Genomic DNA, 12,364 nt, shown 5'->3' with positions numbered 1-12,364 from the left:
TTTCATCTTCATTTCTTCCAACAGACTGTGTCATATCAAGAATGACTCACTAATCTTGGCCTAGAAGGACGTCTTCAGTTTAGCTGTTTGTTACTCATGCTACAAAGTAAGTGGCCTACAGGGAGTAGGTAGCTTTTCCCTGTGGCTCTTAAGCTTGTAATTTAATGATAAAGTACTAAGTACAGATTAATGTAATATGTAACCAGTTTATAAGGTACTCTCATCAGTTTAGCTTAGAAAATTATTGTTAAAGTAATCTTTACACGCAAGGATCTTTACGTTCCCATACTTCTGTATCCTCTAGGCATCTTAGGTTGTATCCAGTCTAGCACATGAAGAGGTAGGTTTGGGTTGAAACTGAGCTCGTCCATTCGTTAGCTGTATGACCTTGGACAGATTACTTAATTTCTGTGACACCATTAATAAGATGAAGATATGTGTCTCAGACTGCTGATGTAAGGAGTAAATAAGAGAAAGCCTATGAGTGTATTGGAGGTAGATAATGTTAAAGAGGAGGAGTAAAGGGCTGTCTAGACAAGCAAGGTTAACTTTAATAGGGGTGGAGTTGGGGAGAAGTGACGGAGAGCATCAGACTCACCTCTTGGTTCTATATTACACAGGCTATCAGAAAAGAAAATAGCATTTATTTGGTAGAGCTACAGAGAAAGGGAGTATTCTAAGTATATAGCTTGGTTCATATGTTTTAACTTTTTTTTCTTCCCCCGAAAGTCTATTTGAGGGGTTTTGAAAAAGATTAGATTAAGCAGTAGCTGGAAGAACTGGTTGGATTGGGGAAGGAAAGGCTTTGTTTTTGTAAAAAATGTTAAGCTGAAAGAGGCAATTAAGGAAATTTCGGGATACAGGAAATAGGGAATAAGAGAATAACTTCTCTAGGACGTGGTTGGGGAATGGGATGCAGCAGGGTGGAGAACAGGAATATCACACAGAAACTAGAGGGAAGTAGGCAAATATCTCCTTACTGTAACATGTTGTTTTCTTTAAAATTTCCCCAAAGGCCATCCCTGTATTAACAAAGATCCACTAGAGCTGGGTCAACAAAGCAATCTTCTGTGGACATGAGCTACAGAGCTCAGTGAGTTTATGAAGATGATAAGGGAAGTAGCTAAGTAGAGAACAATCACAGGGTGCTGTAGCTGGAAGAGACTGCGGAGGTCTTTAATTCAGCCCATAACTTTTGCAGGATAAACTACTGAGTTTATGTTATTTGCTTTTGAAGGACAGAGGTGACTCTGGACAGTTATCTTTGTTCCTCAGAAGAACAAGAAGAGTGGCCTTTAAGTCCAAGAAGAACAAAAGCAAGTGAGGGGCACTGAGTCTAGAAAACTGAAAGAAAAAGTATTAGGAAAGAAAAGGTAATGTAGTTTCCTTAGTGGCCTGAATCTGTGCTTAGACCTTTTTTTTTTTTTTTTTTTTTTTGGCTGTGCCTTGTGGCATGTGTAGTCAAACTTGTGCCTCCTGCATTGGGAGTGTGGAGTCTTAACTACTGAACTGCCAGGGAAGTCTCTGCTTAGACATTTAGACTTACTCTTTTTTGGTAGTAGTAATATTCTGGTAGTCATGTGGTTTCTGAAAATGGCTCTCTTACTTCTGAGATTGGGCATTGACTGAGCTAAGTGGGTCAGCACATTTGGTACCACTCTTTAGAACCCAGATATCAACTCTGATTATGTTGCTTATTTTGATTCTATTTTATTTTAAAATATTTAATAATATTTTTGTCTACATAATATTTTTATTCAGGATTTGTTTTGATTGTGATGTTAGTGTTTGATAATCTGAGAATTCATAGTACTTGAATAACAGGGTCTTAAAAGTTTTGACCCTTCCATTGCTGGAAAATCTTAATTAAATAGAGAAGCTGAAATTCCCCTGAAATTAAAGGACGTGTTTAACTCAGATGATCCATTTCTTGCTGACTCATTAAGTAAACTCAGTCCTTTGCTTCTTTAAAAATCTCTACCAGATGAGATTATACCTGTAGAGATTTCTGAATCCTGGGATATAAACCATGCAGAGAAGACTAGTGAATTCCTGCTGTATTCACAGGGGAAGAAATTTTAAATGCTGTAAGAAAAAATAAGATACCCAGAAACTCATCAAAATGAGTTACAGAATTGATGGGTTTCATATGTGTAAGCAGTTGGTGAAAATTGTTATATTATCATTATAAAACATTTGAATATCCCAAGGCTGTTTGATTCAGATATGGTACTGATAGTGTGGGTTTTTTGTTTTTGTTTTTTTCCATGCTTCTTGTGCTGGGATTTATTGAGCTTCTTGAATCTGTGGATTTTTAGTTTTCATCAAGTTTTGAGTATTTTCAGCCATTGTTTCTTCAAATACTTTCCCTGTTCTTCTCTGTCTCCTTTGATGTTTCTAATTATACATGTATTAGATCTCTAGAAGTCCTGCATTTCAGTGATATTCTGTTTTTTTTTTTAAATTCTTTTTTCTCTCTTTCATTTTTGATAGTTTGTATTGCTATGTGTTGTTGAGTTTTGTTTGGGGACACAGTTAAGTTACTTAGAAAGAATTTGATCTTTTTGGATCTTGATTTTGAGATTTGTTAGGCAGGACCAGAGTGGTGTTAACTGCAGGGATAATTACTCCCCAAGAGCAAGGCAAAACCTTTTTGAATATTCTGCCTCACGCCCCATAAATTTTGAGTTTTTCTAGCGTGGCTGGTGGGAACAGGCAGTATTCGCAACCATAGGTGAGTGCCAGGTCCTGTTCCCTCTAGTCTTTTCAGCTAGTTCTTTGCCCAGCTTATGTAGTTTCCTCAGGGGCACGCCTTGTTCAGTGTTCTACTGAATCCTGAGCAGAGGCGTGGCTCACTGCAGATCTCCTGGCTTCTCTCTGTGTACCTCTGACCTGTCCGGTAGTCTGTCCCACGAACTCTAGCTGCCTTGCTCTTCCCAGACTTTCAACTTTGTCTCCTCAGTCCAGGGATTCAGCTGGTGTCTCCTTCAGTTTCTCCTTCATGTGTTGTAGCCTCTCAAGTCAGTAAGTCAGGGCAATTGTAGGGCTCACCTTGTTTGTTTCCTTTTCTTGGTGATCATTGTCCTTCTTTGGCTGATAACCAGTGTCTTGAAAACTGTTGTTCCGTATATTTTGTCCATTTTTTTTGCTTGTTTCAGGTAGAAGGGTAAATTTGGTCCCTGTTACTCCATCTTGGCTAATTTTATTTTTAAAGACTTTTCCCAATAGCATTTTATTTTTCATCTGGGAAAATGGGTAATTAGCACTTATGAAATGAGACTACTTATTGAGAATTTAAGATTTAATTCAGATCAGGTGAGGGTTTGCATTATTACTTTTTAAAAACTGTAAATAAGTGTAAGCTATGTGAGGCCCAGAGAGTTTGACTTTTTAATTTAACCCCTGTAATGGCCAAGTCCTCTGCCTAAAATTTCTATTTGGTCATTGTGATTATTATAAAATCAAACTTTTTACTATGACTTCTAAGTCTGTTTATCTCTGATTTCCTCCATGCACTTCCCTTAGGAAAATACCTCCAGGAAGACAACTGCAGCAGTTTTAGGCATTTCACTTCTCTTTGGGATTCCAGCCCTGTGCTGCCTGCTGTCCAATATCTGAAAAGAGTGTCATACATTATGTCCAGTTTTCTAGTTTTCAATGGGAAAATGAGTTTGATTCCAGTTAGTATGTCATGGTCAGAAGAAGTCCTTTACTTTGCTGGTTATTTTATCTCCTCTTTCTAGCATTGTTCCTGGTACAAAGGAATCCTAACACACGCTTTCTTATTTTCTTTATCTCATTTCTGAGTACCTGATAATATACAAGATTAATTTGTTAATTAAATTACTAATACATAGAAATACAAGCACTGTGGTAGGATCTTTACATTTCATACCTGTTATTGTATATACCTGAATGGAATAAATTATTTTCTGTGCAAAATTCTAACATTTAATTTTTAAAAATTAATTTAAACTTTATTTGCCAAAAGTAAGTTAAACTAGTGAGTTTTTACCACTTTATGGAGGGGCTGCTAATATTTTCTACTACCTTTTAGTAGATATTGTTGTATATTTTTTCACATTATCATGTAATGATTAAAAAATAACACCTTTTTCTATATTATTTTACTTTAGAATAGTTTTGGCTTCTAGCATGATGGTTGTTGCCTGTTACGTATGAGAGCTACAGTTTAATTTCAAGGAAGCATCTGTCCTAAATTTGGAGTGATACAGTAAAGGCTGGTATTTCATGTTTTAGTAGGCTCTATGTTTGGAAGTGTTAATTGTGGTGTTAGGTCACAGTCTGTGTATTTTGAGCAGCTTGTGGATGGAATTTGAGTTGGTACAGAAATAATTTTGTCTTGGATTAGATCTAGTATTTACATTTTTACAAGGCAATTCAGGTTTGAGGACAAAAAAAAATAATTTATCTTTTCCACATTTCATGTATAGTTGCCCTAATTTTCTTCTCTTTATTTATTTATTTTTTTATGCATGTGCCCACACAAGACATTTATTTATCTTATAGAAATAACTCTGTACTCAAGTGTTCTGAAGTTTGGCTTTTTTACTTAATTGTGTATTTTGGGCTTTCTCTATGTCATTTCACTTGCAGTTGCTTTATTTTTTTTAACAGCTGTGTATCATTTTATAATTCATTTCTTTAATTTTTTTATTGAACTCTTTTTGCTCTTAAAATTGATAAATATCCTTGTAAATAAAATCTGAATACTTGTGCAAATATTTTTTGTGAGCTAAATTATAAGTAGAATTTCTGGGTATAAAGTTTGCCCACTTAGAATCTTAATACCTATTGCCAAAATTGTTTTTCAGTAATTTACATTTCCACTAACGGTGCATTATAAAACCTATTCCCCTATACTCTTACCTATAGTGTGTGGTTGTTTTATTTAATTTTGTCAACCTGATACATAAGAAATAATAATTTCAGATGACTTTATTTGTATTTTTTTGTTATTAGAAAAGGTAAGCTTTTTCCTTTCAAATTATTATCTTCTTTAGCAGCATCTCAGAAACAATGTTAAATAACATTGTTGATATTAAACAGCCTGGTTTGTATTTGACTTATATGGGAATACTTCTATATTTGACTATTAAATATTCATTTTTGAAATGTTCCAAAACTGATTATGAGATATTTTTCTTTTAATGGGCAATTTTGCCCAATTAATATTTTAGTTAAGACTTTCATATTGGTATTTATAAATGAATTTAATTTTGTAGTATCTTCATTACTTTTGATATCTATGTTATGGTTTTTAGAAACTTTGTTTTCAATCTCTGTTTTTAGAAGCAATTTAGGTAGTACCAAAGGTATCGGATTCATAAAGGTTTGAAACTATTCATTAGCAAAAATGTTTGACTTTGTACTTTATTAGAGATATTTTATTAATAAGTGGTTTATGATAACCATGTACTCCATGGTTATTAGTCTCTTTGAATTTCATATCTGTAAAAGTTAGGATTCGGTCAGGAAAACAGGACCTACACTAGGTACTTCAGTAGATAGGATTTAATTGGGGGCAATACGTTCAAAAGGTTTGGAAGAGCTAAGAGCAAACAGAGGAAGGTAAGACATCTCAGAGATTAGTAACTACTTGGAGCCTCTACCATCTGGAAGCCACAAAAGGAAGAGGAGAGCTTACAAGCAGAGAGACAGACAAAGGGAAGAAAGAATCTGAGAGGGAGAGAGAAATATATCCTAGTTTCCCCCTTCTTCCTGCCCTTCAGCCTTGTGCCAGTACCTCCCATTGCCCAATGAAACCAAAAGCAGTTAGCAAGGGAGAGCCTGAGAAATACAGTTTGCAGAGATCAGGTCCCAGCAGGTAAAGGATTGAGAATGGACCTGTGAACAAAAAAATGGAATGATCTGTGTGCAATCTCTTGGAATGTCAATTTTGCTAGTTTGCTTTTCTCTTTAAAAGAAAAAAAAATAGCCACTTCATTTATTTTCAGATTCTTCTCTCAGACTTTTTGCAGTTTCATCTTAATTTATGGTTATTTCTCATTTCTAAGTATAGATTTTGTATACTTTATTTCCTTTGTTATTATTATTTCCTTTGTTATTGTTAAGTTCTCCTTTTTAATGCTATCAACACTATTTTTTTCATTTTTATTCTGTCTAATTAATAAACATTTTTCATCTTTCATTTCAGTTCCTTCTTTGTACTTTTCTTAGTTTTATATTGTTCTCCCCTTTCTAACCTCTAAAATTGTATTTTAATAAATTTATTTTAAAATTTTCTTACTGAGAAGTGGAAGTGTAAAGTTTGTGAATCTTCGAGCATATGAGCTGTATGTCATGGATCTTGATAGTACTTTATTTACTATTATTTCTAGGTCTTCTTTTAGTTTAAAAACTTAGCTTTTTGGCATATGCATTTTTTTAGGAATGATTTGATTTTTTTCCCTCAAAAAATTCTGATAAGGGTTTTTTCCTTTAAGTGAAAGAGGCTAGGTAATATAGTTAGTATGCACTATCTCTCTTTTTGAGGAAATTTATGAAATTATTTTCAGCCTAAGGTTATCTGAACTTAAAAAATGTTCTTTTAAAATAGGTGTATTTTTCAGACGTGTAGTGTATAGAGTTTTATATATGATGATAGCTCAAACATATTCATTATTTATTTATTCAGATACTCTGTATTATTTTTTTAGTCTGTCACAGGTAGAGATGAGTATATTTGATTCTCCTACTACTTTTGATATCTCATTGCATTTTCCACCATTTTTGCTTTCTGTTTGGATATACTGTTTTCTGGAATGAAAAGAATCACAACAGTTATAAACTCATTGTGAGTGATATTCTTTTGCATCATACTGTGCCCTTCTTTGTTTTATATTTTGTCTAGAATTCAGTTTTATATCATTTGAATATAATGACTGCTGGATCTTATTCTTCATATTTTTCTTGGGGATTTCCTTATCTTTTTTTGTTGTTGTTACATGTTATTTTATTTTACTGATGCTTCTGATTTATAGTGAAGTTTTTTCCCCTTCTGATTTGATGTTTTCCTTTTCATGGATGTTTAACACATAAAGTTTTCATATAATGTTTAACAGATGTGTTTAGTATAATTTTTATTTTGCAACTTATTTTTAATTTTAATCATTTTTAATTTCTTTTGTTTTCTTTCTTTTTTTAGTGCACAATGTAACTTTCTTTAAAAATTATTTTTGTAATTCAGAAGGCCTATGTAGTCTGCTTTTTTCTAAACATTCACTTGTTTAACTTTTGAAACTTAAAAATGATAAGCTTAAATCTGTTATCTCTTTATTTAAAAACTTTATTTAACTAGAGCTGTCTATCGACTCTTCTCCATGAAAGGTTACAAAGTGAACATACTTAAACTTCTTATCACTCCCGAGTTTTGTTAGTATTCTTTGGGATTTTTGTCCAGTTTGTTATAGTTAAATTATTCCTACTTTCACATTTTGTAGCTCTTCTCTCAAAAGTTAAGATACTTATATTCTGTTTTGTAAACTTAACCACAGTGGTTTTATTTTCAAATATATTATTATTCTTTGCCTGTGATTAAATTTTTCTAAAATTAAACAAGATATTTTTACTTTTTATTATTTCTTAGCCTACATGTAGCTTTCAGCATCAGTGACTCTGACTACTGGTGAAATTCCATTATGAGGAACATTAGTAATCCCTTAAGCAGGGTTCTGTGTAATAAAGCAATTTGAATGTCTACAGATGACCTGCAGACGAGATGAGTATTTTATTAGGTTACAAGGAATTATCTTCCACAGATTATCCTAATCAACAAATAATTTATCTATGCTTTGGCCACTGCTGTGCCTGAACTAAAGAGCCATATCTGCAAAGTGCTGTATCAGTTTTATTATAAATGTTGAAATGCATTTTTTTGTTTATTTATCAGGCATCTGTTAACATTTTACTTGTCTCTCTTTATAACCAGTGTTCCAGCCGTGTGTCTAATTTGAGTTATACACCACCCAGACATTTTCTTGCCTACTCACTCATTCCTTTTAGGCCAGTGCTGCTTATTGCGTTGTGTGCTGCTCTGATCCCTCTGCTGTTTTATCAGTTGAAGATAGACCTGTTAATTTTTCCTTCGCCATCATAATTGGCATTGTTCCTTGCTATCTAATTCCAGTTTGAAACAATTAAGAAAATCTTTGAGTGGCATATTTTCACTTCATGGTTTTATTGTACATTTGTTCTTCTTTCCCTCCCTCCCTCCCTGTCTTCCTTCTTTAAAAGAATATTTAGTAGCTATCATTTCAGGCATCACAGTTAATACCTAAAATAGTGAACAAAGAGACACAGTACTGCCCTCATGGAGCTTCCATTGTGATTGGGGAGACATTAAAAAAAAAGTATACATACAAGTAAATAATTGTCTTAAGTGCTAAAATAGAGAATAGCAAGGATTAGACCTACATGAGATTTAGCTGATTCCCAAAGGAAGAGGTGTGCCGGAGCCTGCCGGCAAAATCGATCAGGTCCTTAGGCAAACACGACGCGGCTAAGAAAGACAGACAGACAGACACACAAAAGATGGGGTCGAGAGGGTCAGAAGCTCATAGGCAACTGACAAACTTCTTTATTTTACAGTGGCTTTTTATACAGATTAAATCAGAAGAGTCATTGACAACAAGGCTAAAAGAAAAATGATTCTTACTTTAGAGAACAATGTGTTTTTCCCATAACCATCTACCGTAGCGAGCATAAGACCTCCTGTTGATTGTTTCTAGGTGTACTAGCGAGATCACAGACCTGTGGGCGCACATAGTGCAGCCCAGGGGATCACATGCTCTTTGTTTAAGCACTTACTCAAAGGTCAGGGGTGGCGGGACAGAGAGCTATGCTTGCCTAGGCAAGCCCTTACAGTAAGGCAGCTCCCAGGGCTATGTCCTGGAGACCAAGGCCCTTGTTGGGGGCAACTACGGAAACCAGGACCCCTGTTCAGGGCAGCTCCCCGCAGAGGTGGATCTTGCCATGTGAAAGAGAGGATGAGCTCCCAGGAAGAGACAGTGTTCAGGAAACTAAAGGAAGACCAGTGCTCCTAGAACTTATTTAGCTGGGTAGAGAATGGCAAAACAGAAATTGAAAGAATAGACAGAAGACACATAATCTGAGACACTATAGGTCTTAGAAGGAAGTTTGGATTTTTCCTTAAATGAAAAGGAAAGCCAGTGTAGGATTTTATGCAGGAGAATGACAGTTTCTTTTGATACTTCAAGGAGAATGGCTTGGAAAGGAGCATGAGTAGAAGAGAGGACAATCAATTAGGAGGGATTGCAACAGTCTAAGCCAGAGATAATCATAGCTTCCAAAAGGGGTGGCAGTGAATATGAGGAGAAGTGGGTAGATTTGTGGTAGACTTCAGAGGGAGAATCAGAAGGACTTTCTGATGGATTGTTCATGTGCATGGGTGACTTGAGCTTCAGAAGAATGGAGACATTTTTAGGAAGAGAGGATGTATTTATTAGCAGTATTAGATTGTTGGTAGTGAGATAGTGCCAGGTTTTTGTTACAGATAGAAGATAAATGGAAAGTTCTGATAAGAAATATAAAAGGTTTTATAATCATAGAACAAGAGTTCTTGACAGTACAGGATTCTATAGATAGTGTCCTGGGTCAGAATAGGATATTGAGGGCAATATGAGATTGACAGTTGCGGTGATAGTATATACCTTGGGAGGTTTTGACTTTCCTCAGTGACTATAGTGAACAGGGCTATTAGACAGGATGGAATGTGCCCACCTGGGAGGTGAAGGGCAATCTGACCTAGTTGTGTGTCTTTAATGTTAGCTTCTAAGAAGGCTTCTCCCTAGGCTGCAAGGACTCCTACATAGAATAACAAAAATTTATTGCTACAAAGCACTTAGAGAATATTTGTTTTTTGAAGATAGAGAATATTTGTGTTTTGAGAAAGAAACTGATTCCTCTCACTTTGTTTTTGATAGCCTTAATATTCTGCACATGCTATAGAATGTTTTTCTAACGTATTTTTTAGAGTGAAAATATCAAATGAAAAAGGCAAAGCTACAAGAATTACTAGGGCAATTTAGATTATGTTTTTAATCTATGTTTGTATAGTTTTTTTTTTCTTCATCTTTGTTAAATGTTATATTTTAATGGAAGAGCTACATCAGTTTTAAATGGCTTTGTGGTATCAAGAGCATCTTAGTACTTAGGTTTTTGAATTTGAAAGTAAATATGATGAGTTCATAGGCCACCTGTCTTATTTCATGTTCATAATAGCATTTCACAACTAACAATGACCTTTTTCCCTAAAGAAATGTCCTCAAAGATTACTTTAAAAAAAAAAAAACATATATTGCAGTGTATCAAAAACAAATTACCAAGTTAGACCCTGGTGACTTCTGACTGTAAGAATTTGCTTCCTTTAGGCTATACTTTTGATTTAAATACTTACTAAATTTTTTAAAAAAGATTTATTATTTATTTTATTTTTGGCTGCATTGGGTCTTTGTTGCTGCGTGTGGGCTTTCTCTAGTTGCGGTGAGCAGGGGTTACTCTTTATTGTGGAGGCAGGCTTCTCATTGCGGAGGCTTCTCTTGTTGCAGAGCATGGGCTCTAGGCATGTGGGCTTCAGTAGTTGCGGCACATGGGCTCAGTAGTTGTGGCTCATGGGCTCTAGAGCACAGGCTCAATAGTTGTGGTGCACGGGCTTAGTTGCTCTGCGGCATGTGGGATCTTCCTGGAGCAGGGATCAAACCCATGTCCCCTGCGTTGGCAGGTGGATTCTTAACCACTGCAGCACCAGGGAAGTCCCAAGATAGCTATTAAATTTTGATTTAGGATTATTTTGGAATACTAACAGAAATAGAATTAATTCTGTTCATTCACAGATCGAAAGTAATAGTGTAGAAAAATTACTCTTGTGAAATATCTGAAACCATACCTTGTCTGTTTTTGGATCTTTACCATGGATCCTCTCTGACCATGGTAACTCTCCAATACCTATTTCTGAATAGAATTTTGAAGACCTATAGTGAAGAGCGTTCCTCTTACTTTTTTTCCCTGCAGTATTTATAAGCTAGAAAGTCTAATAACAAATGACTTGTTCTTCCAGCAGTATCCATATACGCCCTTGTCCCACACCCACCATTATGTGTGTCTGCTATGGAGGTAATGTCTTCGGCTAGAAAAACCATTGAGAACTAATGGTACTTGTTAAGAAAAGTGATAAGAAAGAAATCTAGAGAATACAAGTATTTAAGACATAGGCAGCAAAAGAAGAGCAGGTATAAAGATTGAGAAGGAATATTTAGGAAGGGAGGAAGGCAAGTCAGCATGCTGGAAGATAAGAAGCCATAGAAACTAAAGAAGAGAGTTCCAGGAAGAAATGAGTCAGTAGGATCAGATGCTGCAGAGAAGCAGGTTAAGAATGAAGATGGGTAAATTTCTGTTGCATTTGATCATTAGAAAGTGGTGACTTTACTGAGGCAGTAGAATGGTTTGGGCAGAAGCAATATATCAGTGTGTTGAAAAGCAAACATGGTAAAATGAAGACTGCAGGTGTGGCTCCTCAAAGATCTGTTACCCTGGTCCTAGTTTTCTGCACAGTCTCAGATTACTGAATTTTGAAGCATTTGTACTCGAATTTAAAGATGTTACATATGAACTATTTATGTAGCTCATTGCATAATTGCCAGAAACCTGCCATTTTCATATTAATGTAGTAAGTTGTGTAAAACTAAATATTTAAAGTTCCTGAACACAGCTAAATGGAAACCTCTAATACAATTTTATTTCTTATTTTTTTAAAAAGTCTTGGCTACTTATGATTCAGCAGACGGAACAACTTAGTAGGATAATGAAGACACATGCAGAGGACCTAAATTCTGGGCCCTTACACAGGCTCACCATGATGATCAAAGACAAGCAGCAGGTGAAGAAGAGTTATATAGGTGTTCATCAGCAGATAGAGGCAGAGATGATCAAGGTTTGTCTTTGCATTCTGGAATTCTTCTTTAATTTGATTTTTAAATTCACTGAAATACTTTGTCTTGTTTGACTTTAAAAATTGTTTAGTCATCTTTTCCTGACAAGAAATAGATTTCGGTGGCTCTAATAAGTAGTATCTTATTTTTATTGACTATAAAACATTGTTGATTATAAGATATACTATCACTGTATATACTCCCACAAAAGAAAAAAAAACACTGCCAATTAAACTATGATACAATGCTTTATTATCACTTAGAATTTTTACTTTTTACTCACTGAAATAGCTCTTTTAGGCTTTTAAAAAATTAATTTGTGTCATGTAATTCTATGCATTTAATTAAAAAAATAGGCAAAATAAATTAGTTGGAATAGTCCTAAATTTTTTTCA

The 12,364-nt window shown here is 34.9% G+C and overlaps 1 protein-coding gene across 12 annotated transcripts in view; it reads left to right on the top strand.

The window, feature by feature from the left end:
• Positions 1–12,364, top strand: part of FER (FER tyrosine kinase) — a 460,601-nt gene that overhangs the window by 65,958 nt on the left and 382,279 nt on the right. For 11 of the 12 annotated variants that reach the window (XR_009054203.1, XM_057737769.1, XM_057737780.1 and 8 more), the window contains one exon: positions 11,798–11,971. The exons of the other annotated variant lie outside the window; for it this stretch is intronic. Coding sequence is in view for 10 of the 11 variants with exons in the window: in XM_057737769.1 (XP_057593752.1) it covers positions 11,798–11,971 (174 nt within the window). In the remaining variant the exon portion in view is untranslated. The remainder of the gene's footprint in view (positions 1–11,797; positions 11,972–12,364) is intronic. 12 annotated transcript variants of the gene reach the window in all.

This window comes from Hippopotamus amphibius, chromosome 1, assembly GCF_030028045.1.
Source record: "Hippopotamus amphibius kiboko isolate mHipAmp2 chromosome 1, mHipAmp2.hap2, whole genome shotgun sequence".
Taxonomy (NCBI): Eukaryota; Metazoa; Chordata; class Mammalia; order Artiodactyla; family Hippopotamidae; genus Hippopotamus; species Hippopotamus amphibius.
Note: the sequence above shows the minus strand (reverse complement) of the source record. Positions and strands in the feature narration are given on the sequence as shown.